The sequence below is a fragment of the Gymnogyps californianus genome, chromosome 1, assembly GCF_018139145.2.
Source record: "Gymnogyps californianus isolate 813 chromosome 1, ASM1813914v2, whole genome shotgun sequence".
NCBI classification, from domain to species: domain Eukaryota; kingdom Metazoa; phylum Chordata; class Aves; order Accipitriformes; family Cathartidae; genus Gymnogyps; species Gymnogyps californianus.
The window spans coordinates 218217565-218243496 of NC_059471.1; the positions used below are offsets into that span (position 1 = coordinate 218217565).

Consider the following 25932-nt stretch of genomic DNA (forward strand, 5'->3'; position numbering starts at 1 on the left):
ACCGCACAGGGGAGGTGGGAGCACGGACCGACCGGGCGCTGACTCGGTAGGGGCTCCTTCCAGCGCGTCTGCTGGAAGTGTCCCGTCTGCCACCCAGCAGCATGCCGTTTGGTGACCACTGGGACTGCTGTGCCACCAGCAAGGGAGGTGAGGAGGGTGTGAGGGCTCAGGGTCATTTACCAGCTGGTTATTACCAGCAGCACAGCGCAGGCGTTGCTGGGGGAGGGCAGGGACAAGTTCTCAGGCTCTTAATACAGGCAGGTGAACCAGGAGTTAGGAACAGGGCAGAGCAGAAAAGCCTGTCAGGAGATGAGGGGGATACAGAGAAAAATGGACGGCGTGTAGAAGCCTAGGTAGGAAAGCGAAAAGGATGATAATGGGTGTGGTTTGCAAGAAGTATGGTCTGACCTCCTTGGGAGGAATGCAAAGCTAAAAATACATCGTCGAGAGGAATAATACCTGAAGGAGGATGTTTGGGCTGTTGAGGAAGAGCTACAAGATGACTGGAGGATGAGCCAGCGGCTACTGAGCACTGCAGAAGATAAGGGTGCGTGCTCATGCACCGACCCAGCTCCGCGCACGCCCTCTGGCCCCCGGGGCCGTACGACATGCGTTGGGACAGAGGAAGACGCAGCAAGGAAGGCAAATGACTCGTTGGGTCTCCGGGCAGGGCGGTGTGGTGCACGCGTGTGGGATGTGAGGGATGAATCACTGCCAGACAGCACAACCCGACGTTTGCTTCGGCGTAACACAAGTCATGAGGCCGTGAGGGTGCGAGCACCCAGGGCTTCCTCCTGTGGGTACCAGGTGAGTGCCAGAAGTGTTTGCGGTATGACCCTCTCCCACGTGGCTGGTGGGGGAGAAAATAATTAGGCTGAGGCTTGCTAGGAGAAACAGGAACAAAGCCGCTGCTAGGGCGACAGGGGAGGCAAAGGCTCTGCACGTGGAAATGGGAGCAAACGGGCGGGGGGAGCAGAGAGGCGGAGGCGCACAGCGATGGGGAGGACAAGTTGGGTCGACCTCGGATCCCACTCCAGCAGATTCCCAGAGGAAAGGAAGGGCTGGAAAAGAGTAAGGAGGTTGGGGAAGCAGAAGAGAGACAAACCACAAGACTATGAAAACAAGGGTGACCCTCCCCACCTCTTCAGCAGTGCCATGTTTCTGTGAAAATACCATTGGGCAAGCGTGGGGCGGGCCCGCAGCCACCGCTGCAGGCTGGGCACCATCAGGGCACGCAGCGGCAGGGCCACGACGAGTCCGACCCAGTGAAAGGGAAGGAGACAAACCAGCACCTACGGAGCGTGTTGAAAGGAACAGCCGAGCGCCAGGCTGACAAAAAGCCACAAATCAATAAGCAGGTAGGAAGAGGCGAAGAGCTGGATCCCGGAGCACCAGTGTCTCTGGCGTACCAAACCCAGCCAGGGCCAAACCCAGCCTCGAAGGAGCGGTGACCGAGCTGGGAGAGGACAAAAAACAGTACACACAACAGCGGCGACCGGCACACAAGAGCCAAAAGGACTCAACTGGGTACAAAGAGGGGGGAAAAAGAGGGCAGCCTGAAGGGAACCTGACCTCCAAGATGCGCGCCAAGGGGATTTGTGTGCCCAAATCCCGGGAGCTGGTCCCAAGGCTTCCGACCGCAGGACTCTGCACCCCACGCAGCGGTTGCTTTGCAGGTGCCTCGGACGTGCCGTGGGTAGGACAGAGGGACGCGCAGCAGCAGGCGGGTGCGAGTCACCCTTTGCAGGGCCGGGCTTAGCAAACCCTACGGAGAAGTCTGCCAAAGGGGACAGGAGCCGCCGTGCTGACCGAGAGCCCCGGACAGACGTCTAACAGAGACTGAGAAAACACCACGCTGAGGGCCATGAGCGACCAAGCTCGACAGCACCTCTGCAGAGAAACCCCATTCCTAAACAAATAAACCTAGTAAGACTCAAAAACAGGACACAGCTTGGCTTAATTTTTTTTTTTTTTTTTAAACTAATATTTTCTACTATACATTAGTGCTTCGGTCCACCACAGTCACTGCAGAGCTATTGCACGGACGCACACACGAACTCTATATACAGAATATACACTGTACAGGCAGGGCTGCCACTAAGGAGTATTGTACAGAATTCGTTACTAGGGGGAGGTATGGCCACGTCTCCTCGCTTGGCCGCTTCCAGGCTGGAGGCAGTGGAAAACCAAGCAGCCTGCTGCTGTTCCTGCACTGTCCGTGCCTGGCTCTGGAGGGGAAAACGCAGGAAGGGTTCGGCCACCTCTGAGCCTCACTGACATCTCCCCAGCCCCGAGGCAGCGCAGCAACGGGCAGAGACTGCTAGTGAAACAGCACAGCTTCCACCCCGTGAGCACTGGGCACTGCCGACAGCTTTGTGCAGGTCTCGGCTGAAATGCCGAACGCTCCTGCCACGTGCAAAGGTACGCTCCAGCGCTCCTTACAGAACAGGAGTGCGTCAGGCTGCCAGACCCATCCTACAACCCGTTCTTTAGGCAAACATTCAGGCCTTGGCCAGACTGGCAGATGGTGAAATGCAGTTACAGTAGCAGCAATCAACCCTGGGATTACAGTAAATCCATTTCCAAGGCAGCTGGCAGAAAGACTGCTGTCTGAGGCAGAGGGCAACTGCCTCCAAAGCCGGTAGCAGAGCCTCAAGTCTTTCCTACATTCAGCCCAGCAGCACCCACACACGTCTCTCTCTCTTTCCCAAGAGGTGAACGGGAGCAGAATGACCGAGCTGGAAGCTGGGTTGTGGTAAGAACAAACTGTGGTGAGAGCTGGAGAGGTTGCTCCCCACTGACCTCAGCACAGGGCGAGCACGCACCTCTCACAGCGGGGCCCACGCACGGGCCGCTCTGTGAGCCCCCACTTGGCAAGGCTGACACAGCCTGTAAAAATCAGATTCTCCGACATGTTTTATGGGCAAGTGGGCTGACCACATTAGATATCTCATTGCCCAAGGCAGAGCTCCAGCTCTCTTGTATGTTATTAGAGCACACAAACTTGATTTTTCAAGCAGAATAAATTACATTTGGAGGCCAGCTCCTCTCTGTGGAGCTCCAGCAGCTATTGCCATTCACACAGCACCCCGCCGTGATCCCTGGAGAGCTCTGTTCCTTGCAGATGCACCAGCCCCTTCTTCTTCTCTGTCTCTGCCTTGGAGAAAAAACAGCAGCATTCCACGTCCAGCAATTCCTCCTCCCACTCCCATGACAGCTGAAGCTCTTGCCGGCATGAGTCAGGCTGCTGAATGGGCAGTGACAATTTTTTCACATCATTTGTATGTGGGGGACTAGCATCTCTCTCATTATCATCAGGAGCTGTCCTGAAAGCAAGTCCCCCCTGCAGGGCTGGTCCTGCTTCTTCCAGGCAGGATGACGGCACTGGAATTTTGAGAGCCCAAGCACTAGACAAAGATGGATATATGGGCACTACATGTTTTGCACAGCCTATCACATGCTGCTGGAAGCCTGGCTGACACTTTCTGACCTACTAACAGCCACACAGGGAACAATTTCTCATTTACAGTCCCCTAATCCAGCCCCTCAAAGCAGGACTAGACAGAGAACAGCACACGCAGTTCCCCATTTCTGCTACAGTTCCGACCCACAGGCTCACGTGCTCGAGATCAGACACAGTTGTGAGCCAGGTCCAGATCAGGTCACGCTGGCTGGATCAGGGAAGAACTTTCCTCTCCGAACGCAACTGCAGGTGCCGACAGCTCGGAGCAGGGTGGGAGGGCCCTTCCTTCTCCGACAGAGTCCCTTCACCGCGCTCAGTGGTGGTGCAGCACAGCCTGGAGATCCTCCGGCAAGGAGCCAATGATGGTCTCAATATACAGGCCCACACGCTGCAGAGTTTCTTCCTTCACAGGGAGGTGCTGGCACCTGGCTCTCACCTACAGGGAGAGAGAGGAGAGAGAGGAATTTTAAAATAGCTTCAAAGCTCCTCGTTCCGCTTTGCCTTTGGCTGAGCAAACTTCACGTTGTCTCTTTAGTTCGGGGTACGAGACAACAGACAGGAAACTGTCACCTGAGCCTCAGGGAGATGAAGAGAGTCAGAACTTTGAATCCTTTTCTACACAAACACTAAAGTTTCATGACTGTCCCATTTGCCAGTTCTCCAAATCAGGGAGCGAGAACAAAGCTTTCTAAGCAACAAGTGTGATCCATGTCCCTGGTCTTGCCCTGCCACAGAGATACAGACAGAAAGGAATGAGTGTAGGAAGAAGGGAGGAAAACTTACCAGCTTCTCACGAAGTTTTAGCACCAGGTCTACAATCTCCACCTCAGACTTGTCCTTCATCCAGGCCACAATGTTCTAAAGAGAGAGAACAGCTTTCTTCAGGGACATTTCTTCTTTACAGAAGCTTTTCTCAAAGAAACACCCCTAAGCAAAGCCTGAAATAAAAGCAAGGAGGAGGCTTCTCATCCTCTTTCACAACTCTGCTCGCAGCACTTAAGCCTAAATGAGTGTGACAGAGCTCTCCCCACTTTTCTGACCATGACAGCATCAAGCTCTTGCCTGCAAGAGAAGAATCAAAGGAAAGATGCAGTAACACGCAGGCACTGCAGGGCTCCCCTCCTCCAGTCAGCACCATGAATCTTGTGCTCTGCTCAGAATTTAAATCTATTTGCCAGCGTCAGGCCTGTTAAAAAAGGAGACAGCTTTGGCATTCCCCACACCACGCTTGAGGACGTGGCACCGCCGAACAGTGAAGCAAGCGCTGCAGCTGAAGGTGCACCTGGGTAGGACGCCACAGCTCCTGGGACTACCCCAGCAGCTGCTCAGTTTAAGAAACTGTACCAGCAGTCACTACTAAAAATCCTACCTATTTTCATTAGGCATTAAGGAAGCCAGCAACAGATGACGCTTCCAGTCTGGCACTCTGTTGGCTTGGGAAGGGCCTGATGAATGAAAAATAGTTGATAGAAGCAGCCAGAGCAGGACCTGCATTGCCTGACAAAGTGGGGGAGCTGAGCTGCTCGTGTCCTTGTCCCCCACATGTGCTGCTGTTCCTGTGCACTAGAGACACGAGGCAGAACTGTGATTCCCAAGGGCACAAAGCACTGTCCCCATCCATCAGCGCAGAATCGAGATGCGTCAATAAACGTCCAAGGTAGCAGTGCCCTCACCTCCCAGGTTTCAGGCCTGAGAAGTCTGGTGTTGGTTTTAATACCTGCAGCTGGAACATACCGCTTCACAGATCGCCTCCAAATGAAGGGCCTCCAGCTTCTGGGTCATCTCCTTGTGCCTCTGACGGTACCAGCCATCAAAGTTGGGAGACTTGAAGAAACGCCTGCAGAAAGAGAGGTGACATCAAGCAGGGGACAGAGCGGGATCCAGAGAAGCAAGCTGGCTCCATTGCGCACAGATTCCCCTTCCTACTGCAGCAGACACAGACGTGAGAGGAAAAGACTTTCTGATTCGCAGTGTCATTAGGGATGGTAACCGATTATGAGCTCATATGCTTTTCCCGTATCTTGTCTACTCCAGAGGCTTCTCTTCTGTCAGGCATTAGCATGATACAGCTGAGCAGCTTTAGCAGATTGTCACCAACGAGAGGGGCGAGCCTGCCAGTCTCACACCTTCCTTTGCATCAGCTCCCGCCTCAGCCAACGCAAGAAGCGGTGCTCTTTGCCCTTCTGTAGCCTTATTTTGGCCCACTTTTCCTTTGGAGTTATGATAACTGGGAAGAGATTCACATTCCTCTGCAGTATCTTGCTTAATCCCTCTCCTTTCCTGATATGTGAAGCTTTCAGCCATTTGCTAGCGTGGACCTAAGTCCCATATAATTGGTGATTTACATCTCTCCTACATAAACAAGGTATCATCTAGGCTATGTCAAAGGATGTGTAATTTACACCTCTCCGGTGCAGTACAGTAATAAACCTCCGTTTTACTGAGCTACGCAGGAAGATGAACGGGGGCAGCACAATACCTGTTTTTATCTCAGAGCGTTACAGAACTTTAGATCAAATTCCAAATGGGACTGAAAAGCCACCAACTGGAAGACAAGGGTTGTGGCACCAGAGAAAGAAAAAGATGAGCAAGTTTAAGATGCCATATAGAGCTGAGTAACAGCCACTTTAGCAGCACATTCTTTGCAACTCTTTCATTAACAGCGGGGATATCTCAGATGCTGTATTTCAGCATTTTCCTCTATTACGAGTGGCCCACTTAGTACCTCTTCAAGCTACTTCCTCAGGCTACCTGCAGAGAGCACTTCACCAGCAGAACGCAGCTGATGTTTGTACAGTTTCTTTTTGCAACTTCAAGGACTCTTGCTCGTGCACTCTCCCCAGCACGGTGGAGTCCTAAACCCAGCCAATATCTCAAGATGCCACTGTGATACAGACAGACTTATTTTTTAATTAAGGGTTTGACTTAGGAACACAAGAAACAGTATATGCACAAAATCTCACACAGTTAAAAACCCTGGAATGCGTAAACTTCTGTATGTACATCAGTTGCCTGCAAACCTCAACCAATTCATTGAAAAATAGTAACAAACAACAAGCTGTTTCAAAATATTAGATAACCAAAATTAAATCTGTCTACCACACCCACACCACAGGGAGTGGAACTCCTTGTTTTCTGCTAAATAAATTAAAGCACAAAATGGTACAAACTTTATCACAGCCACAAAACATACTAATCCATGATTATTGTTTTTGTTCACTTTCTGGAATTTTTTCCCTTCTCCATATCCGTACATCTCCCATTTTCCTTCCCACTGGGTATCCGATTTCTGGATTTTTCCTACTTATACTGTGATAAGTGTCTTCTCCATCCCATTTATAACTAGTTATCCTTTAAGAAAACTATGGACAAACTCTCCTGCATGCTCTCTTAAATTCCACCCTGAAGAAACTACGTCCTTCTATGTTCTACCAGCACTGCCATCATGCAGCAAAAATGAAATGGCCATTGTCCTGCATGCTGTACAAACACATACAGCCACTACTGGATGAAGACCTACAAGTCTTTATAGCCCATCTGCCCAGGACCAGGCGCTTCAAAAAGACAGATTCCCTGGAGGACAATAAATGACATAGCTGATGTCAGAGATGAGTCCCCTTCTTCGCCAGCAATGAGGACTTAGTTGACTTTCCTGAAGGTGGAGAGTTGACAGCTTCTAAACCCCACTGTATCTACTCATGTCAGAGACTACATAAAACACAGGATCGATTCTGCCCTGTGTTTGCTCTTCCTGACCATTATTAGTTAATCAGTTCTTCATAGGCATGACTTTTTCAGGTGACCAGTCTCTGTCCTGAAACTCCCTTTTTGCTCCCAATTCTAATTCAGGATTTGATGTTCATTCTAACTTGCACCAGCTGTTATGGGGATAAGGCAAGTAATTACCGAAATCTTACCTGTAGAGGCCTAACCAGTCACCCTTAAGTACACAGGTAAGTTGGGGACCAGCATGCTCAAGGGTCTTCATGAAATCTTCCTGACGGAAAGGACGAATCTGTGGAGGATTCTGCATAAGAGAAAGACCGTATTACACGGCACCCAACAGAAACGGGGGGAAAATGAGGTCTATATTTACAATGGAAGAGGCTGCACAAGGCAGACTCAGTAACTATGAGAACAAAAAAATGCATGAACATCTTAACCCGCCTTGCTAGTAAAATTCAAATTAGATTCACAATAGCTGAGCTTACTGCAAAACAGGAAGCATCTGTCCCAATGTTTGTTTCAACTTTTTTTTTTTTTTCCTAAAGGAGTAATAAACCTCTTCCTTCAATGAGGGAAGTTCACACAGAGTGTCAGAGTATGTGATGAGCATATGGCATAACTACCCCCAATCCCCGCAGTCAAAGGAAAGCAGAAGCGATTGGAAAATGGAACATACCTTCCATGGAGTAATGGCCCTCTGCAGAGGCATCAGACTTGCAATATAATGCTCCTAAGAAGAAATTAAAAAAAGAAAGTTACAACAATTGAGGAGCCTCTTGCACGGTCACTGAATTTGACGGTCTTCTCCAATGCATCATAGGCCCAATCAACAGCCTCATACTCTCTCTGGTTTTTTTCTTCATAGTTGCATTTTACATGAGCCTAAGTGTTCCAGCTGGTTTCCCACCAGGGGCTAGGTCACAAAACTATGCTGCAAGAATCCCAAGCATGCCATGTGAGAAAAGCTCAGGTAGGAAGCAGTTGGCAGGAGGGACTAGAATCTGAGAAGATGCTCTGTCCTCCCATGTGCTACCTCCTAAGATGATGTAGAAAGGAAAGTGGAGGAGCCAAACTTGGCCAACTGGACGGTCACCAAAAAAGCACCGGCAGCTTTCTAGTGGGACTAGACCGGGAAGGCCTTGAAAGAAAGCATTAGCTAACATCTGCCGTGCGGTGGTGATCACCACGTGGACAGGCCTCTTAAGCTCTACAGCAAAGCTTCCCAAAGCCAGAAGGGAGCGTTTCACACTGGCAATGGGTTTGATTCCAGCGTCAGAGGGGAAGAGGAATGTTTGGGGCTCCCGTCCCTTCCCTATGTATCTGCTTTGACTACCTGTTGAAAAGAGCAAAGAGTTGGCATTAGAATCAAATAACAGGGAACACCTATTCCTACACTGCAGGAAACAATGAATGTTCTGTCTTTACACGTGGTGTGATGAATATCCAGCCTGCAGACTTTTATGCTGATTACTGAGATTTGCATTCAAGAGACATTTAATTCCCTTCCATGGGGCAAAACACCTCTATAGAGAGTGCCACATCCTGAATCTATTACAGATGCTCGGGTACGGGTGAATAAAAGAGGGCAAGCGCAAACTTGTCACTCGAGCATCTCCTGTTCACCTCCCCTCTCACCTTTACACCACTCTGACAAGTCTCTGCTCAACTCACCAGGGGAATAATGAAACTCTGGGTGAGCTCCAGGAGGTGACGCCTCAAAAGGGCACTTTGGACTTCAGATGGGCGTTTCCGCTGAATCCCCTGCAAGCACAAGCAGGGCATTCACAAAGGCGCTATTCTCTATTATGCGGATAGACGCAGAATTTGCACACACTGCAGCTATAAGCAACCAGTCCAGAGTAGTCTGGAAAACTGTACCGCCCAAAATACATATTCTCCTCTCTAGTTAAACATATCACTCACATTTCACTACACAGAATCTGTTTTTTCAGACTCTTTTTTTGATAAGGATTGTTCTCACTTAGGTTATCGTTAGCGCCAGCATTTAATCCATAATATCAAGTGAAAAATTTCAAAACTGGCATGATAAACATGTCCAAGTATACTTGACTAAATCATTACACACTGTAAAAAGTCTGTTCCTTTGGGATAGTTTTGTCTGTTTAAACCAAGCTGTTAGCACAGTTTTCCCATAATGACATACAGGATGTAGGACAGAGTGGAAACTGCTTACCTTTAGTAATCTTTTTATCAGGGTTTTGTCTTTGTGAAGGAATGTTTTATAAGAAGTATAGATTCCTAGATTGAAAAAAAACAAAACCAGGAAAAAAACAGAAGTTAGAAACAAATCTTTCCCCACGTATCTAAAGGAGGCACTATTATAGACTGCAGGGATAACAGAACTGAAATTCCTAGCGCAAACCCTGGCAGCTGTGTGTGGGGGGGTAATTACAAAAATTACAAAAAAATTATTACAAAAATTATGAAATTGCTAATGCAGCCAGTACTCACAGCAGGATTAAAGGACACTGAACTATCTCAAGGACCTTCTTATGCCAAGCTTATGGTAAGATAACTTACTGGAGTCAGCTTATGGCTAGATGAACAGTTAGTTAAGTAACAGCTGTATCTAGGTAAGCAAGTTCCTTTGACTTCCATCGTATCTAGAAAGCGGGTATGATATACAAAATAAAACCAAGAAAATTAGAAGCCATTCTCCCAACACAAAAATAATTTGTTCAATTCATTTATGTTGCCTTTTTCAATCTCAGAACAAAGATGTACAGTTTTTCTGTATTAGATGGGGGATGCCACTACTGTGTAGCAGATCAAGTGTGAGAAGATGATAACGTGTGAGAAGATGGTAACACCAAAATGTCCATTTGTTGAGATGCAAAGAATAATATATGCCATGTTCGCATGCCTGCAAAATCCCCCATGTGGAAGGGTAAACAAAATTAAATGATGTCTGACAAAAGGACTTACCTGGTTTCGTGTCTAGAGTTTTTAGTTTAGCTAGCTTCTTCACCTTAACTTGCTTGGGCAGGTCTCCTGTGGAAAGACATCAAATAACTAGTTCAGACCCTGAATCTACCCTCACAGCCACAGCATGCACATGAGAGGCTTCGCACTCGAGACCATTCAGTCCTACACTTGTACATCTTAAATCATATTCTCCCTTAACTCCACCCTCACATAAGCCTTCTCGTCTGCTAACTTTCCTGCTAAAATTTTGGAACAGGTATGTGTTAAGGAGGCGTTGCAAAAAACCCCACTCCTCAACCTAGAGGTTTTCTTGGCTTCATAGATAATAATCAGAGTCTCTCTCTCCACCGCTCTCTCCTCCTCTATGCAATTTTCTCTTTCCTGCCCAGGAAGGACTTCTCCTTTTCTTAATGCTTCACAAAAAAACCCACAGCACGTTATCCTCTCAACAATTTGTCTTCACCATTGTTTGTACTCATCCTGCACATCAACTGCGTCGGAGCCTAGACTTCCCTTTGATTTCTCAGCTCTCACAGGAATGAAGCCATGTAAAATGGCTAGCACTGCAACTGTCAGCTCACTATTAGCCTCTAACAAGGTCTACCAGCACAACAGGACTTTGGTTCCACCATACCTGACATTCTGAGCTCCCCAACCCGAAGAATGTGCGGCCAGTGCTGGAGAGTTTTGATAAAGAAAGGGTTTGTGACTCCTACAACAATGTTTGGCCTAGAAAGAGGGGGAAAAAAAAAGCAGAACAATGCTAACTTCAGGGTTTCCTTCACACAGACAGTGGCAAGTGGGTAGCAAGGGTCTACTGGCTACTTACGGAGCTTGTGTCCTGGTGGTATACTCTTTAAATTCACTGTCGTGGATAGTAAAATAGGGGCGGTAGTCACAACAGTACCTCAGAGGAGCAAGGCAGCTGTAACAATAGACAGAACAGTTGCCATATAAACTTCAGAGGAGGAATGGGTCTTTACATCAGGTTTACGTCCTAGAGCAGTGTTTTGTCCTGCCAGAGGTAACACTTTGGAGGAGTTCCAGGCTTTTTTTTTTTTTTTTTTTTTTTTTTTTGGCTAAAGCAGAGTTCAAAGCTGGGGAGACAAAGTTCCTCAGGGCTATGAACCATCAGCTCTCCCAACACAGGAGATTCACTTCTACTCTTCTCTACCATTGGTGGAACCTGAGCAAGACTCTCTTGCTACGCTATTTGTCTTACATGCTTTCATAGGCAAACTAAATCTAACACAACTGACTCAGCAGAAGAGCGGATCTGAAAGAGAAAAACCGTCAGAATTTATTAGTATAGTTACCTGTATGTCAGAACTTGAGGGCATTACCTGGTAAGCGCCAGAACCATTTCTGAAGAAACTGTAGGGGATGGTGCCATTACAACAATTGGCTCTCCTAGTAACATCAGCTCCCACAACATCTGGATATGAATTAACACTGGCTGGAAACACCTGTCAGTGAAAGGCAGAATGGAGTTAGAAATGCAGTTCAGAAAAGACCAGACACAATTATGGCATATAAGCCTATCCAGATGTGCTTCTATCTGGGAATTTGAAATCTAGGACTGATTTTTAGTATCCCACAACAGAATGCCATGTGTCTTTACACACGCTGTTGCTCAACCATTTTATACGTGTTTAAAGGAAATGCTTTAAGCAATGTAAAGCAACCTGCTGATCATATTGCTCTCAGTATGTCTTTTCATCTAAGCGAAGTAAAATGCGTGTGGATTACAGCGGATGTACGTCCATTAGAACAGCACCTATAATGCTGAAAAGTTTGGTTCAGACACACAATGTGTATGCTTCAGAGCTTAAGCTGATCACCAGCTGAGGCCAAGAAAAGAAACTCTCTTCTAACCAGGATACAGGGGGTTGTTTTAAGGGCAGTGCACACAGGTTTAAACACTGCACAAGCTCTGCAAGCCCAGTATTCTAAATGACGCTCTGCAAAGCAGTAATTTTTGATTCCTCATTTGATATCTTCACTATACCTATGATTAATAGGACACTATGAGCAGGAAAAGCAGATGGAGAGGGTTGCAGGGATGGTGGCTCTCACCTGAAGAGATCCAGTTCATGAATACTGGGGAGAACCAGTGGGGCTGGTAACAGATTCTAAATGAGGAAGGGGGAAAGAAAAAAAAAAAAATCAAACCCAAAACTGTTAGTAAATGGAAGCATCCTGACTGAAATGCCATCTAAACTGACCACATCAATCACAAAGTAGCTCCCTCTACAATAAGCACAAAAAGAAGAGAACAAGGTTAACGCTTAGAGGTATGAGCCAGGAACAGATCTGGATTGAGCATTCAAGGTCCAAATGAATTTCTTTTGCTAGAAGATAGCCAAGAATCCCTTCCTTTTCAAGATGTGAAAGAATTCCTGTGTCTGCTCCTTTATTTTCTAGAGTTTCCTCTGGTGCAAGGCTTAAGATACAGATAGAGACAATAACGGTTGGTAACATGGGTACCAAAAGTTGTGAAATATGACAACATTATTCAAAGGAGAGAAAAAGGGAAAAGATCAAATGAACAGGAATCAAACTCAAAGCTGAATAAAAGCAGTAAAGATGCTCAGACAGCAAATGCTGCAAAACAACAGAGAAAACTAAGGTAGGGTCTCGTGGAGACCTACCTATGCATGAATTCCCAGGAAAGGCAAGGTGAACAAAAACTGTGAGAACAATGCATACATAACTTGAAGCACACAAATTCTGTGCAGAGAGTCCTGTTTTGAAAGACACAGGCAAGAGAGCGTGCAGTTTGAACCAGATGGGTAGCTTAAACCACATTAATCCCATGCCAAAGTGGTTTCAAATAGGACAAGGCTGAAAGAGTTCCAGTTCTTCTCCACCCTCCTTCCTTAGTGGTCTAGATTCTGCTCATCACTGGCTTGTGTCATGCCACACTTCATCTCACCTCTTGATTGAACTGCTTCACTGGGCTTGATCCTGGCTTATCCACCCTTGATGGGATTCTCACCTAGATTACAAATAAGAACAGACAGATTACCCAGGGAGATGGAATCAGTTAGCGTGCACACACACTTTGCTTTCTTTCCTAACAACCATTCACGTGAGAAAGCTTCCTCAATTATCAATTCTAATTGTACAGAGGTTAGGAATAAAGGGAAAGAATCTAGAGTAAAGAGCAATTTTAACATCCAGAAGAAAAGGGAATACATGTTCCACTTCCCAGTTTGCCTCAGTCTGCTGCTGAGATCATCAGCAACAAGTACCTGAATGACAACTCCCATCACTGGAAGGTTCAGAGTCTGTCCTGGCACAGGAGGCGGCCACTGATCAATCTCATTGCACACTGCGGGGACACAGATAAAGAAAAAAGTTTAATCTGAAGGTCAATACAGCTAATTCAGCTGGCCCTATGAGTTCTGCCAACTTAATTATCGCTCATTCCCAGTTCACATGTCCCCCTGGCTAGCTGCAAACAAACACTATATCAAATAATTGTGCAAGTTTAGGTCAGACACCAGACTTAGGTCTGCACCACCATTTCCAGTGCAGGCCCAGCAGCACTATACTGTTGATAAATCACGATTAAGTTGAATAGCGCAATAAAGACCTAGACAGAGACGTAGCATTAGCAGTTTTTTCCTCTCTCTGGGAATACATTGTATGCAAAACTGACAGCATCATCTATTAAAGTTGTCAGACATTTCCCATTAATGCATCCTTTACAGCTGTTTATAATTTTGACAAGCCAACCACTTGGATGAAAGTTTTCCCCTGCTGGAATTTGTTCCAGAATGAACTAATTTGGAACATTTCAGCTGTCTTTCAAGAACTTCCTGATAAAACCTCTGAAAGATTTCAATATGCAAACCCTCCCTCCTAGATCTGACTGCTCACCTGCCTCCAGGCATGGCTCCAGCTTGTCAAAGTATTCTGGAGCGATCAGCTGCAGCAATGACTGGAACAAGTTCACGTATGGAAGGTGTGACACCAGCACTAAAGACTGAAAAAAAGTACATGTAGGAGTCAGAGACCCCCTGACACGATCATTTCTAGCACTGCATATACTTATACTGCTTACTAGAGGGCTACACTTAAAAAAACCCATCAAAAACATGAAAGAGCTCAAAAGCAGCACTTTTACGCGTGGAATTCTTGCTAGCTACCTAGTCGTTGAGCCTTCAGGCTTTGGGAGACCCTGGGTGTCCACACAGGCAAGGAGTTTTCTGTTTAATGAATAAGCACAGCTGGCAGCTTCTACCAGGGAGCCACCGCAACTAAGACGGATGAGATTGTGACCTAGCAAAAGATCAACTGGAGGAAAAATAAAAATAAATTTGCTGATAGGTTCAAAGCTACCAAAACAACCATTTCAGATAGAGAAGTGCAAAGGAGCAGGCCGTTGAAACTGAAATTAGGTAGATAAACAAAATAAAGGAATTCTGGGGAAGAACAAACTAACTTGAAATAATGCTGATTTGTTTCCAGCAATGCCTTTTGTTGTTGTTGTTTTGGCTTCTTTCTAATGCTTCTTTGTGAAACATATCACTATTTTTCACAACTTTTCCAATTCAGTCCCACTGAGGACTACATTACTATGCTGATTATTCTCTTCCTCCTTCATTAATGAATACAGTAATTAGGATCCAGTGAAAATTTCTGCAATAGTCATTTAAACACCTCCTTTCCAACCCAAAACTTTGCCATTTGAAATAACAAAAAACATCCAAGCGTGACAATGTACTTCACTGAGGAATTCAATGTGCCCACTACTTTTGTAAGTCTACCAAAGAGCAAGGACGTTAGCCTGGTATAAATATCTGTTCATCAGGTCCCGCCATGTTGTCCAGTTTCTCTAATCCTCCAACTTTTTGAGTGATCTCCACTGCTTTAATGGAGATGAAGAAACTCGTTTCTGTATTAGCATGTCTCTCTGAAAGAAACTCCATGTCACTGCCCAGAGGTGGAGGAGAGAAAGCATAGCAGGCCAAGCAACTGCTGGGACAGAACAATGTCCCCGTCTTCCAGCAAGTTACCAGACTGATCTACTATGAAGTATCGCTCTTGGAAGAGCAGATGTTCAAAGGTCATTTGTTTGAGAGGATGGCATTTTATCTTTTGATGTGAAAGAACACTACTGAAAAAGTAATTCCATGGACCCACGGAGAAAAATGAATCTTAGAATCAAAGTGAACTATTTTCCTTCTCTAGAAGTCTGAAATTCCACTCTCTCCCAGGCAATGACCATAACTATCTGTCTGAATAATACAAAGCACTTTGCATATTTATGCTGAAATAAACATGCAGTTTATATTATTTTTTCCAGTGTCTGTGTCAAAGGAATAAGACAGAAGGTTGCTGAGGTACCAGCAGTGTCACTGCTGCTAGTTAGAAGCAATCAGCCCAGCAGGAAATCCATTCCCAGAGAGCCACTGGGAAGAAGAAAGACTAAAGCAATAATAAGAGTAGAGTTAAGGTATAACTAGCACAGACTGCAATAACGAAGTATATCCTCTCACTATCTGTGACACCAGAGTACATACTGAAGCAAATGTTTGAGTACTTCAGGATCTCATGATTCAGACAGTAGGTCACCGCTCATGTGATTAACGCACCATGGCAACTGCATCCAGGTTTGTTTGGAATTACACTTTCCACATATTCCTGTTCTCCGTGACCTTTGCTGTTTCCTGCAGAAACACTGTGGGTGTCATGTAGGAAGTGGTGTTATTTTACAGCTATGGATAGGTGCCTTTTTACAGCTACGTACAAGTTGAGAGTAGCAAGCTATCTGGTTTCAGTACTTACCTTCTGAAAATAACCTCTCTTCATCGAGCTGTCCTTGACTTGCCTGAAGTATACATAACCAAAGTAATGAGCCGACTCCCGCTGCAAGAGAGACCAACAATGCTGTTATTGAGAAACCGATTACTGCTATCACCAACTCCCTCCAGCCGCTGACCAAACAACATACCTCACTCCTGCTATGATACAATTACAGCACTCCCTCCTGTTTACCCAAGTTAGCCGTGCTCAGCTCTCTGGGAGAGTGTACCAAATGGGAAGATAGAGAGGAGATACAAACAACTAAATTCACAAAAAATTACAGCCTCCAGGGAGCACCTTTCACTAGCCCCTTTCTGCGGCACCTTCAGGGCCATCACCTAAAGGGTTAATTGAGGTTTCCACTAACACGACCAGCTGAGCCAACCCACTGAGCTCATCCTGGCACCCTGTGCTGCCACTGATGTGCTCTGACTGTCAGTTTTCTTTGCCAGCTAGAGGATAATGTATTGTAGATGAACAAATACATCATCTTCTGAGAGGAGGAAATGTCCTCTACCATACCCGTTGCATTCCTCTTTAGTCAGGCATTTAAGGCAGTACCAGTCAAACTTTGCTCAGGACGAAGCACAAAGCTGAATGATGCTTCCTTCATAGCATTCGTGAAAACTAACAGATTTAATACAAATCCCCGGCGATTACTTCAAACACGCTATGCCTTGTGAGTTCCCACAGACATCAAGGAGGAAGGATAGTTATCATTGCCGAACACAAAGACCATCCTTAATATCATTTTTTGAAGCCCCACAGGCCCCACGGTTTAAGGCACCTTTCTCTTCCCAAATATTATTTTTCCACAACAGAATCCAGTACTTTGGCAGTTTTACTTCCCTTACTTCTTTAAAGCTAGGTGAATCTGTGAAGCAGTGTCTGATTGCTACAAAGCCGTAGAGATGTATGCAAGCTGAAAAATCTCTAGACCAAAATTTAGGAAAAGAAATCCTCCTACTCCCTCTCAGACCAGCAATCCATTTCTGGATTGCATATCACAAAAGCATATCACAAAAAGATTGCAGAAGTGTTAAAAAGGCACATGCACAGGAAGCATCATCTCAAAGGAGAAAGCAGAAGAGGACAAGTTGATCTGGTGGCCATCTGCTCGATTAAAAGAAGCAACAGTGCTCAGCACATCCCTTCTCTGCATGAAATGGACAGACAGTTCACTGATGGAAAAACCACAGCTAACAGACACTCCTGATATTAGTGCTCTGGTATGGTTAAACCAGCCCGCATATAGCAAGCCAAAGTGTGGATTTGCAGCATGCCAATTATTCCGGCTGGTTTTGTATACATAAATCCTGCAACAAATGAAAAGAACTGTCATCCCTCAACAAGAGAGGTACAAGTCTAATTTACCCCAGACAAGGATATTCTTGCCTTGCCTCACAGTTACGTGCACAGGCAGCCGTGCACTCTGTTGGATGTCACCTGTGGGCCATCGTTTATCTTTTTGCTGTAGCTAGACATGATCACTGCTCTAATCTGGGGTCCCCTTGATCCAGTTCCATCTCTCAGAGTAGCTGGGATTCTCAACACGGCCCTCTGTGACTATTAATGTGGAAGTAAGTCCCTGTGCTGAAAGCTTTCTCCTTTTCTGACTATTCCCCTGGCCAGAGAAAATGAGTATTTTATGCATATAAAACAAATCAAAAGTATATTTGGCTTTTGATACAATAACACTACTGTTTGCTTAGCAGGTATAAGTAGTGCACTGAAATGCAACTGACCTGCAGCGTTAGGGGTGCTTCTCTATTGTACTCGCCATCATCCTCGTAATGAGTGGTCCTCTGTCCCCCAGACTGACGAAGGCGGAAGCTAAATTGAGTATCCCCCAGGCCACCTGAGACAGAGAAGATTCACAAATGCTCAGGAAGAAGTTTCAGTAAAGAGAAAGCTGGAAATTGGTTAAATCTGAAATGCTGACATAAACAGGGATGCTGATTTACAAGGAATTCCAAAACTGAAAATGGAGAGGAACAGCATAAAGAAATCCCCAAAACCCAGTGCAAGGCAGGAAGAACACGGAGTTGAGCACAAGAACTGGTATCATTAAGCTAAACTTTGCCAGGCCACTGCTGGGAAACTTACAGACATTGGCCAGTATCATCAACCCTGAGTAGCTGCAGCCACCACCTCTTATCCACAGTACTGAAAAACCTCCAAACAGCCTTAATCCAAGACCACACAAGCACTGATTTTAAGGACAATCCCCTGCACAATAGTTCTAGCAAATGACCTAGACAAGCACCACAGCCGGGCACCTCCCAGGTCACACTGTACTGCTCACCCCCCCACCAAGCACACTTTGTACAGCAGAAAAAAAAGAAGCATGAAGCCCTCAGGGTTTTCATCAGTTGGATGAGCAGAAGGAGTAGGGCTGAGTACGTACAAAGAAGTCAGTTATGAGGAAAGAGTTAAACACACTAAGCTCACCGAACAAAAACCAAGGCTAAAGAGACTTAGGCGCTACAATGGGGTGAGAGAACATACTCCTTTCCCGCTGTTTGCAGATGCTACGCTCTGAAGAAGAGTAAAGACTGTTGTGTGTGTTATGAAGATATTACTATTAGTAAACAATTTACTTTAATAAAAGGGACATTTAGCCTGAGTGTTCACTAAGCTCTGAGAAACTAGTAAAAGTACATCCTCAAAAACATTTAAAACTAAACTGGGCAAAGCTGTAGCAAACTAACAGTCAGGAACCAGTCTTAAAGAAACAGGTACTGGGATGAATTAACTTGCTTATTTCTTATTGCCATCTTTCTGATTTATAAATACAAGCTTTGGGAATACTTCTGCTGTGAAAGCATCCTCTCCCCATCTATTTCTCTTCACTGAGCACTTCACTCACAAACACAGAAATGCTGACAGTCGACAGCCGCAAACCTCAGGGAACCTACCCTTCATGACTATTTTTTACGTTTTATTGGCACAGGTGAAGCATGAGCGCGCAAGCTTATCAAGAAATTGTCCTGTCACCCACTAGATCACAGATTCTATGCCCAGAGAGCAATCAAAATGACGAGAAGCCTCTTTGTTCAGACCTAAGGGCTGGGTGCTCCTTGATGTCACAGTTCTAGAAGATACAGCCCATCAGTCTCTGCTGCATTAGAGGCAATGACTCACTCTTTCCATCATGAACCCATTTCTTTCATAATGCAATGAACCATCCCGCAGGCTGCAGGCAAGGCCAACAGATGCTACCTACCTGAGTAGGAGTCTGGGAAGGACAAGTAGCAGATACTAGTTTTCTGCAACAAACAAAAACACACAGTAAGAAAACCTCCATCGCTGCTGCTCAGTATCTTTAAAACCAGGGGGGGGAAGTTATTACCTCTTTCTCTGTTAGTCTAAAGTCATAAGGATACACCAACTGCAAAAGAGATAAGAGCCAAGAAGTCAATCACTCTGTTCCCCCACGACTTCTATGTAGATCTGTAAACATTGCTTCCATACAATAAGTGCCTTATTTTCCCAAAGCAACGTATCCTACAAGAAGGTACATCTACCCATTTAAAATTTGACTGTCAATAGCCCACTGCACTGAACCTGTCGCAGAATCTGTATTTATTCTAGCAGATTTGGAGACCGACCAAATGGCTTATACTTTACTTAGATTTTAACTTGAGAGTTGATAGCTCAGTGAACAGCCCCACCACCCCGTTGCTAACTTCTCTGTATAGATTCCTGATGTGCAAACACCTGCTTTCTCTAAAGCAGGCAAGAGAGGACTATTCCAATGCTGCTTGAAATTATGTTAACGTATACTTACCCTCCAAGCTCCAAGCCTGGAAAGCATTAATACTCAATTTTGCACCTAAATACAAGTTCAAAAATTGCCCAAAATAATGTGCTATGTAAAAAGTTTTGAACTTTGTGTATTTCTACTTGTTGTTCACAGGAGGGTCACTTTTTATTGTGATTTTTTAAATCCTCCTAAAAAGTCACTTACAATTCACTAAACCCACCAAATATTCTGAAGGAGTGAGGAAGGCTGGCATCATGAGTTGCTGAGAGGTAGAAACAGATTTCACAGCAACGAAATGAGAAGACAGACAGTAGGGACAGACTAAGAATGGCTTTTAAAATGAAGCTATGCATAGATGCGATGAGGCATGGAAAGAGCTGCTGGAGGATGGCACAGAGAGCGTTAACAGCCATGACTGGGGAAACAACCTTTGCAGCAGCATTCTGCAAAGATACAGGCAGGGCAAGATTACTGTCCTCAAGGGCAGAGGAAAGGAGGTAGCAATAATCAAGAGTGAGACAACGATAGTCTGGACAAAGGTTCTAGCTGTATGAGGAGATTAGAAAGCAATATATCCTACATACACTAAACAATACAAAGTCTGGTGTTAGACACAGACTTGGGTATATATCCTAGCCTCCAGGGTGAAAACGCTTATTTAACAGTCCGGAGTGACTGGTCAGCTAGAGATGCTGTTCACAGTGACCAAAAAGCAGAAAATGGGCAGCGGGAGAAGTTTGAGAGGATTTGGAGCTGTGGTTTAGCCCCTCTGATTTGATCTGTTGTTAGAAAGACAAGCCAAGGTTTATTTTGTACAGAAAGAGGTGGGTCTGGCAGAGACTTGAAGATTCATGCTTTGTCAGCATACCAGTGACAGCTGAATTGCGTTACACCCAACTTACCATCGAGCATTTCAGATAAGAGAGATCGTCAAGAATTTTAAAGCATCTAGTTAAAGACTCTCGCTTTGCAGCTGAACTATGTAAATGCTGATAACACTGTTTCTGCATTTACTGTAAGCCAATGAAAGAGAACTCAATGCAAGGCTTCTCAGGTCAGGGCTGAGGGCAGAACTGCAAGCAAGATCCACCAGCAAGATCCACTACAGAAATAATGACACTGAGAAGTGAGAAATGACACAGCTACAGCAATAATGAGTTTCACATGTCACCTGGCAGAGGATAGAAACCAAAGTACTTACAAATCTGTAGAAGTAATCTACACAGCCTTTACAGCACTTACTGATCGGGAAATGCAGAAATTGCAAGTGGCTTTAAATAAGTGGATGAGAAAGAAACTAGCACTGAATGACTTGAAAAATGGAGATCTGCTCATCAGACTTCTGCAGCTGCCGGGCAGTAACTCTGCTTCAGGTCAGTGTGCGAGTCATCTGGTACTCAAATCAGGAGCTCTCTTCAGTGCTTGACTCTTCTTACCAGTCTATAAATAGCAAGCGTGGCACCATGCCAGAGTGCTGGAAGTTCACTGAGCGAGCTCGCTTCGCTCTAACAATTCCCCACTGATTCCTTGGCAAGGTCATCTAATCAGCTTCAGAGAGTGAGCCAAATTAACAATTAAAAATTACACTGATTAGCCTTCGGTTAAAGCTTCTCTGAAAGACGAAAGCTGCAAAAATACAGGCGCAAAATTATCACATCCAAGCTACAGCGATGAGGCAGCACATTAAGGCACGACTAGAGAATGAAGGCTTTTTAGACACTGAAGCATGAAGGGACGCATTACAACTACACCACAGGAGAAGACACACTTCTCTGCTTGCTATATTTTTGCATTAGGCAACTGAATAAATTCTTGTGGTTATGACTAATTTAATGATCATACAAACATGTATTTTGTTAAGAATGGATAGACCAGGAACAGAGACCTGGACATCTGACACTGATACATCAAGAAGCTCAGGAATCTCAAGAAGCTCAGGAATCTCACAGCATCGTGCTCTCTGCAATGCTTGCTGATGATCTAAACTTAAGTTCAAGAGTCAAGACAGACTTCTAATTCTCCTACTGCCTTTTCTGGGGGGTCTTTCTGCAAGTAAATCAGACCAGAAGTGGATACTGATGGCTCCTAGCTGCTTTGTGGGTCCAACTTTAAGATATGCTAAGCATATGTTTCACTTGGAGATGTGTGCTCAGCATTTGGGGGGGGGGGGGGGGGGGGGGGGAGAAGAAAAAAAAAAAGAAAAGAAAAAAATCAGGCTCAAATGCATCTGACTCAGCATAGAAGCACTGATGGACCCAAAAATTCAGATATCTTGTTTTTGAAAAATAGGCCTTATCTTCTGCATCTTTGCTTCCCCTTCAGTTTAACAGTCTGACATGTACTTCTATGTTTGGGGTGGGGGGGAAATCACTAAATATTTACAAGATTAAAAACCCAATCTAAATTAGTAAGAGTCCTAGTCACTAGAACTTTTCAGAAGCAAAAAGACAGTAAACAAAAAGGAACTTTTTATTTATAAAAGTCCCTGGATATCTCAGAAGTAGCGCAAAAGGGCTTAAATTATGTCATTAACTTGTGACATAGCTCGCTCTCCCATCAATACTGAATTAACAAGCGTGGAGGTGACACATGTTGAAAACAGATCCTTGCACTAAAGCTTTGCTGTTGATATCGGCAAGGGTGCCAAGTACACTGCTGCTGCCATAGCAACACGGAGAACATCCCAGAAAATGACTTCTGGTGACTCTGAAGTAACCCAGCTACACAAAGTGCCTGTGTTTGGAAAAGCTCAGGAGGAGGGAGGAGCCAGTGCCGTTGTGAAAAGGCATATTTCAGAACCACGGGGACGAATTTTCAGCGTTTCTATGACAGCGGCACCAGAGGAGTCAGAGCCCTTGCGCAGTCGGACGGCAAACGGCTGGTGGGGAAGGCTGCTCCTGCAGGACGCAGACTGCTAGCCGGAGAGGATCGTCTCAGAAACGTGTCTTCTCTCTCCTCGGTATTTTTGCCATCTGCAGTTGACTATTTGAAGAAATGTGAATTGGCCGATGAGTCAGAAACAGTAATTATACCCAATTTCTGCATTAGCCTATGTTTTCCTTTGTAACACCTTTTCTACCATATATTTAAATAGCAGCAAAGTCAGGACTCACTGAATTTCAGGCCGACAGTCTATCTACACTGCAAGACGACTGCACAGAAAACAAGTCATGCCATATTCAGAAACCTGAGCAGACCCTAAAGAAGCTCTTGGCTGCAAAGTTGTATCCACAGAGCCTACCCCATTCCAGCGGCAATTCTGCCTTTCTAATCAGTGTCACTGAAGGACAGACAACGCACACTAATCAGGCTTCAACAACGTGGCTTCCGCGAAGATTTGGGCAGCAAGGGAAGAAAAGGAGATGTTTTATCTGAAAAGAATCCTATACTCAGGAAAAAGTAATCTTCAGGAAAGGATGACAAGGTCTCAGCACAGAAACCCTGACTGAGACAGGCCTGCTCCTAAAGCAGAACTGCAAGGGACGTGCTAAGGTTGGACTACACTTGGGATGTCTGCATCTTCACACACTGATTTAGAGATGATGCAAAAGTATGGTGCAACCTCCAGAAAGGGGAGGTTTACCCTTCCTTCTGACTCACTTTGCTACGAGCATGTGAGGTAGCGCAAATTACTCCAAGTATTTGTAGCCTGTCACTCTGTGTAATCCTTGGGTGCGTGAACAGCCTCCGTGCATAAATCACTCTTTAGAGGGATATACATACATCCACAAAACCACAGAGAGCTCTGTCAAGATCTAATCTGAGTCAGCTACACTGATCTGGTAATGTCTATGGCAAACTTCCCGTGCAAACTCAGCCAGGACTGAAGTCCCACAGGGCTGGGTGCCACAGATGCTTTTTTTTTAACCCAGAAACTTGCAGTCAAGAGCCCAAATCATAAAACTCCCTCTTCTCGGCTGCAGAAATCAGCCTGCTTGGAGACAAGCCGCAGGATCTGGCCCAATCTAAAACAACCAAGGCAACAGATGGAAATAGGGAATAAGCAGGAAGATAATGACACCATTTCACTACTGGCAATAGTGACATTTACACTTTTTCAAAATTTTGAAATAATTTTCCCTGGAATTCCCCTTTAAGACAGTAACAGCTTGAGCTTTTTTATTTTCCCAACCCCATCAAGAATGGAACACGGGATCTTTATCACACAGCTTCTCCTCTGCCTGGCTTCCTTTCTGGGCGTCTTACCCAACGCAGACCCGTTTGTTGCTCAGATCCTTTGCTCAGAGACAGAAATCCACAATGGACAACCAAAGGAAAAGTGACGGTAGGGTTGTGTCATCACTCAGGCCAGATGCTGAGATGTTCCCAGTCTTCTTGGTCATTTATGCCACATGAGAAAATTTTCCCATCAATACTTATGTAGGCAGAGGAGGAAAACGGATGAAAGGAAGAAAAAGAAGAAAAATACCTTTCCAGGGATTAACAAACCATATTACTGCATACCCCGATCACAAAGTCCCCTCCTTATAATACTAGACAGGTAATAAAACCAGGAAGAAAGCATCTTTGTAGCTACATATTACAACATACCTATGAAACATTAAATTGTAAATGCTAATTATTATCCCAGTATTCATATCCTTTCCAGGGTGTATCAGGTCTGGTTTTGCAGGAAAGAGTATAGAGCATGTGAAACTTAGGTCTACAGCAGATTTTTTTTATTTATTTTCAGGCTTCATGGAAGGAAACAGAGTCAAGTATTTAAGAAAACAGAGCAGCGATAGCCTAACTCGATCTCCACCACTTTCCATTCCCTTCAGAAGCTTCAGCATGACTTCAAAAATGGAAAGTCTCAATCCTCTGAAAAACAGCGTTAACCTCCTTACACAAAGTGAGGAGTACTTCCCACAATTACACAACAAATATCAAGCAATTTGAGATAATGCCTTAGGTTTAGAATAATCCAGACGTATCTGGTCCCCTTATGTTGCATTTTCTTAGAACACCAACCAGCTCTTGCCTTCAGTCACGTTACAAGCCTTAGGTATCTAACTCCCTTCAAATCCTCTTTCAGAGGCAAATGGTGTGATCTTCCAGGCAATAGGGAAAAACTGTTCCAGCCCTTTCACTCCCAATTCATCCTCTCTAGCTCCCCAATGACCCCCACAGGCATAACAGACCTCCTGGGAAGCCTCCGACTCCTCAGGCTGACAGAGCCGCCTCAGCACCCCGCTCCACTGCACTCCATTACCTCCCCATCGCTCCCCCACTTCCCACCCAGATCCCGACTCCTTCCTTATCGCTGTCCTGCGACATCCGCCTCAGCCCCTCCTTAGCGCCCGCTGACCCCCCACACCAGATCTGTATTTCTGAGCGAGACTGACCCCTGCTCCCCGCTCCCTAACCCCAGGCCTTCCTGTCTCCAAGCGCTGTTTCCCACAACCCTTCCTCCGCAGCCTGCTCACCGCCACCCTCCTCCCTTCGCAGCCCTGTAACCCTCTGCCCACCTCACTCAGTCACCCCCCTTCCTAGCCCCCCGGCCCCTATACACACAGCTCGGCATCCCGGGCTGCCCTGGCTCCTCTTGGCCCTGCACACCCGGGGGCTGTCCTGCCCGCTCCCCCGAGCCTCCCTGCCCACTCCCGCCGGGCACCCCCCCCCCCCCAACCCCGCACCCAGCCTTACCCCAGGGGACAGCCCAGCAGCCCCCAACCCGCACACATCCCCCTGCCTGTCCCCGGCACTAATTCTGCCCCATCTTACCCCGCACAGGGCCCTTCTCCGGCCCTGCCCGCGCCCACCGCCCCCCCCTTTCCCTGCTCTCTCTCCCCTGCCTGCTCCCAGTCTCCCTTCACCCCAGCTCTGCCCTGTCCCCATCACCCCTCACACCCCCACCTCTGCTCTGCCCCCACCCTCCCCTGCCTGCTCGCTGCCCCACACAGCGCCCCTTCTCCCCCACACCCTGCCTGCCCTCCCTTCTCCACAGCTCCCGGGCCCTGCCCGGGCCCAGACCCGCCCCACACACCCCAGCCCTGCCCGGGCCCAGACCCGCCCCACGCTCCCCGGCCCTGCCCGCACCTCCATAGCCTGGCCCAGCTCCAGGTCGAAGGTGACCACGCAGACACAGTCGAGCCAGGCGGAGAAGCGGGCCCAGGGCAGCGGGGAGGCGGCGGCGGGCCGGCGGGGCCGGGGCTCGGCCCGGCACACCGCGTCCATGGCAGCGCCCGCTCCGCCCGGCCCGCCCCGGCCCCGCCGC

At 46.3% G+C, this 25932-nt stretch overlaps 1 protein-coding gene across 1 annotated transcript; it reads right to left on the bottom strand.

Moving 5' to 3' along the window:
- Positions 1–1996: 1996 nt before the first annotated feature.
- On the bottom strand, positions 1997–25892 carry DENND6B (DENN domain containing 6B). Its single transcript, XM_050901360.1, has 20 exons — positions 25755–25892; positions 19302–19340; positions 19176–19218; positions 17695–17807; positions 15932–16012; positions 14021–14126; positions 13390–13469; positions 13071–13133; positions 12212–12267; positions 11479–11601; positions 10965–11060; positions 10770–10864; positions 10136–10201; positions 9384–9448; positions 8861–8950; positions 7866–7919; positions 7381–7490; positions 5198–5300; positions 4247–4321; positions 1997–3899 (listed from the first exon to the last, which is right to left on the bottom strand). The coding sequence occupies exons 1-20, from the start codon at positions 25890–25892 to the stop codon at positions 3777–3779; spliced, it is 1719 nt and encodes a 572-aa protein (XP_050757317.1). The 3' UTR covers positions 1997–3776.
- Between the last annotated feature and the right edge of the window lie 40 nt (positions 25893–25932).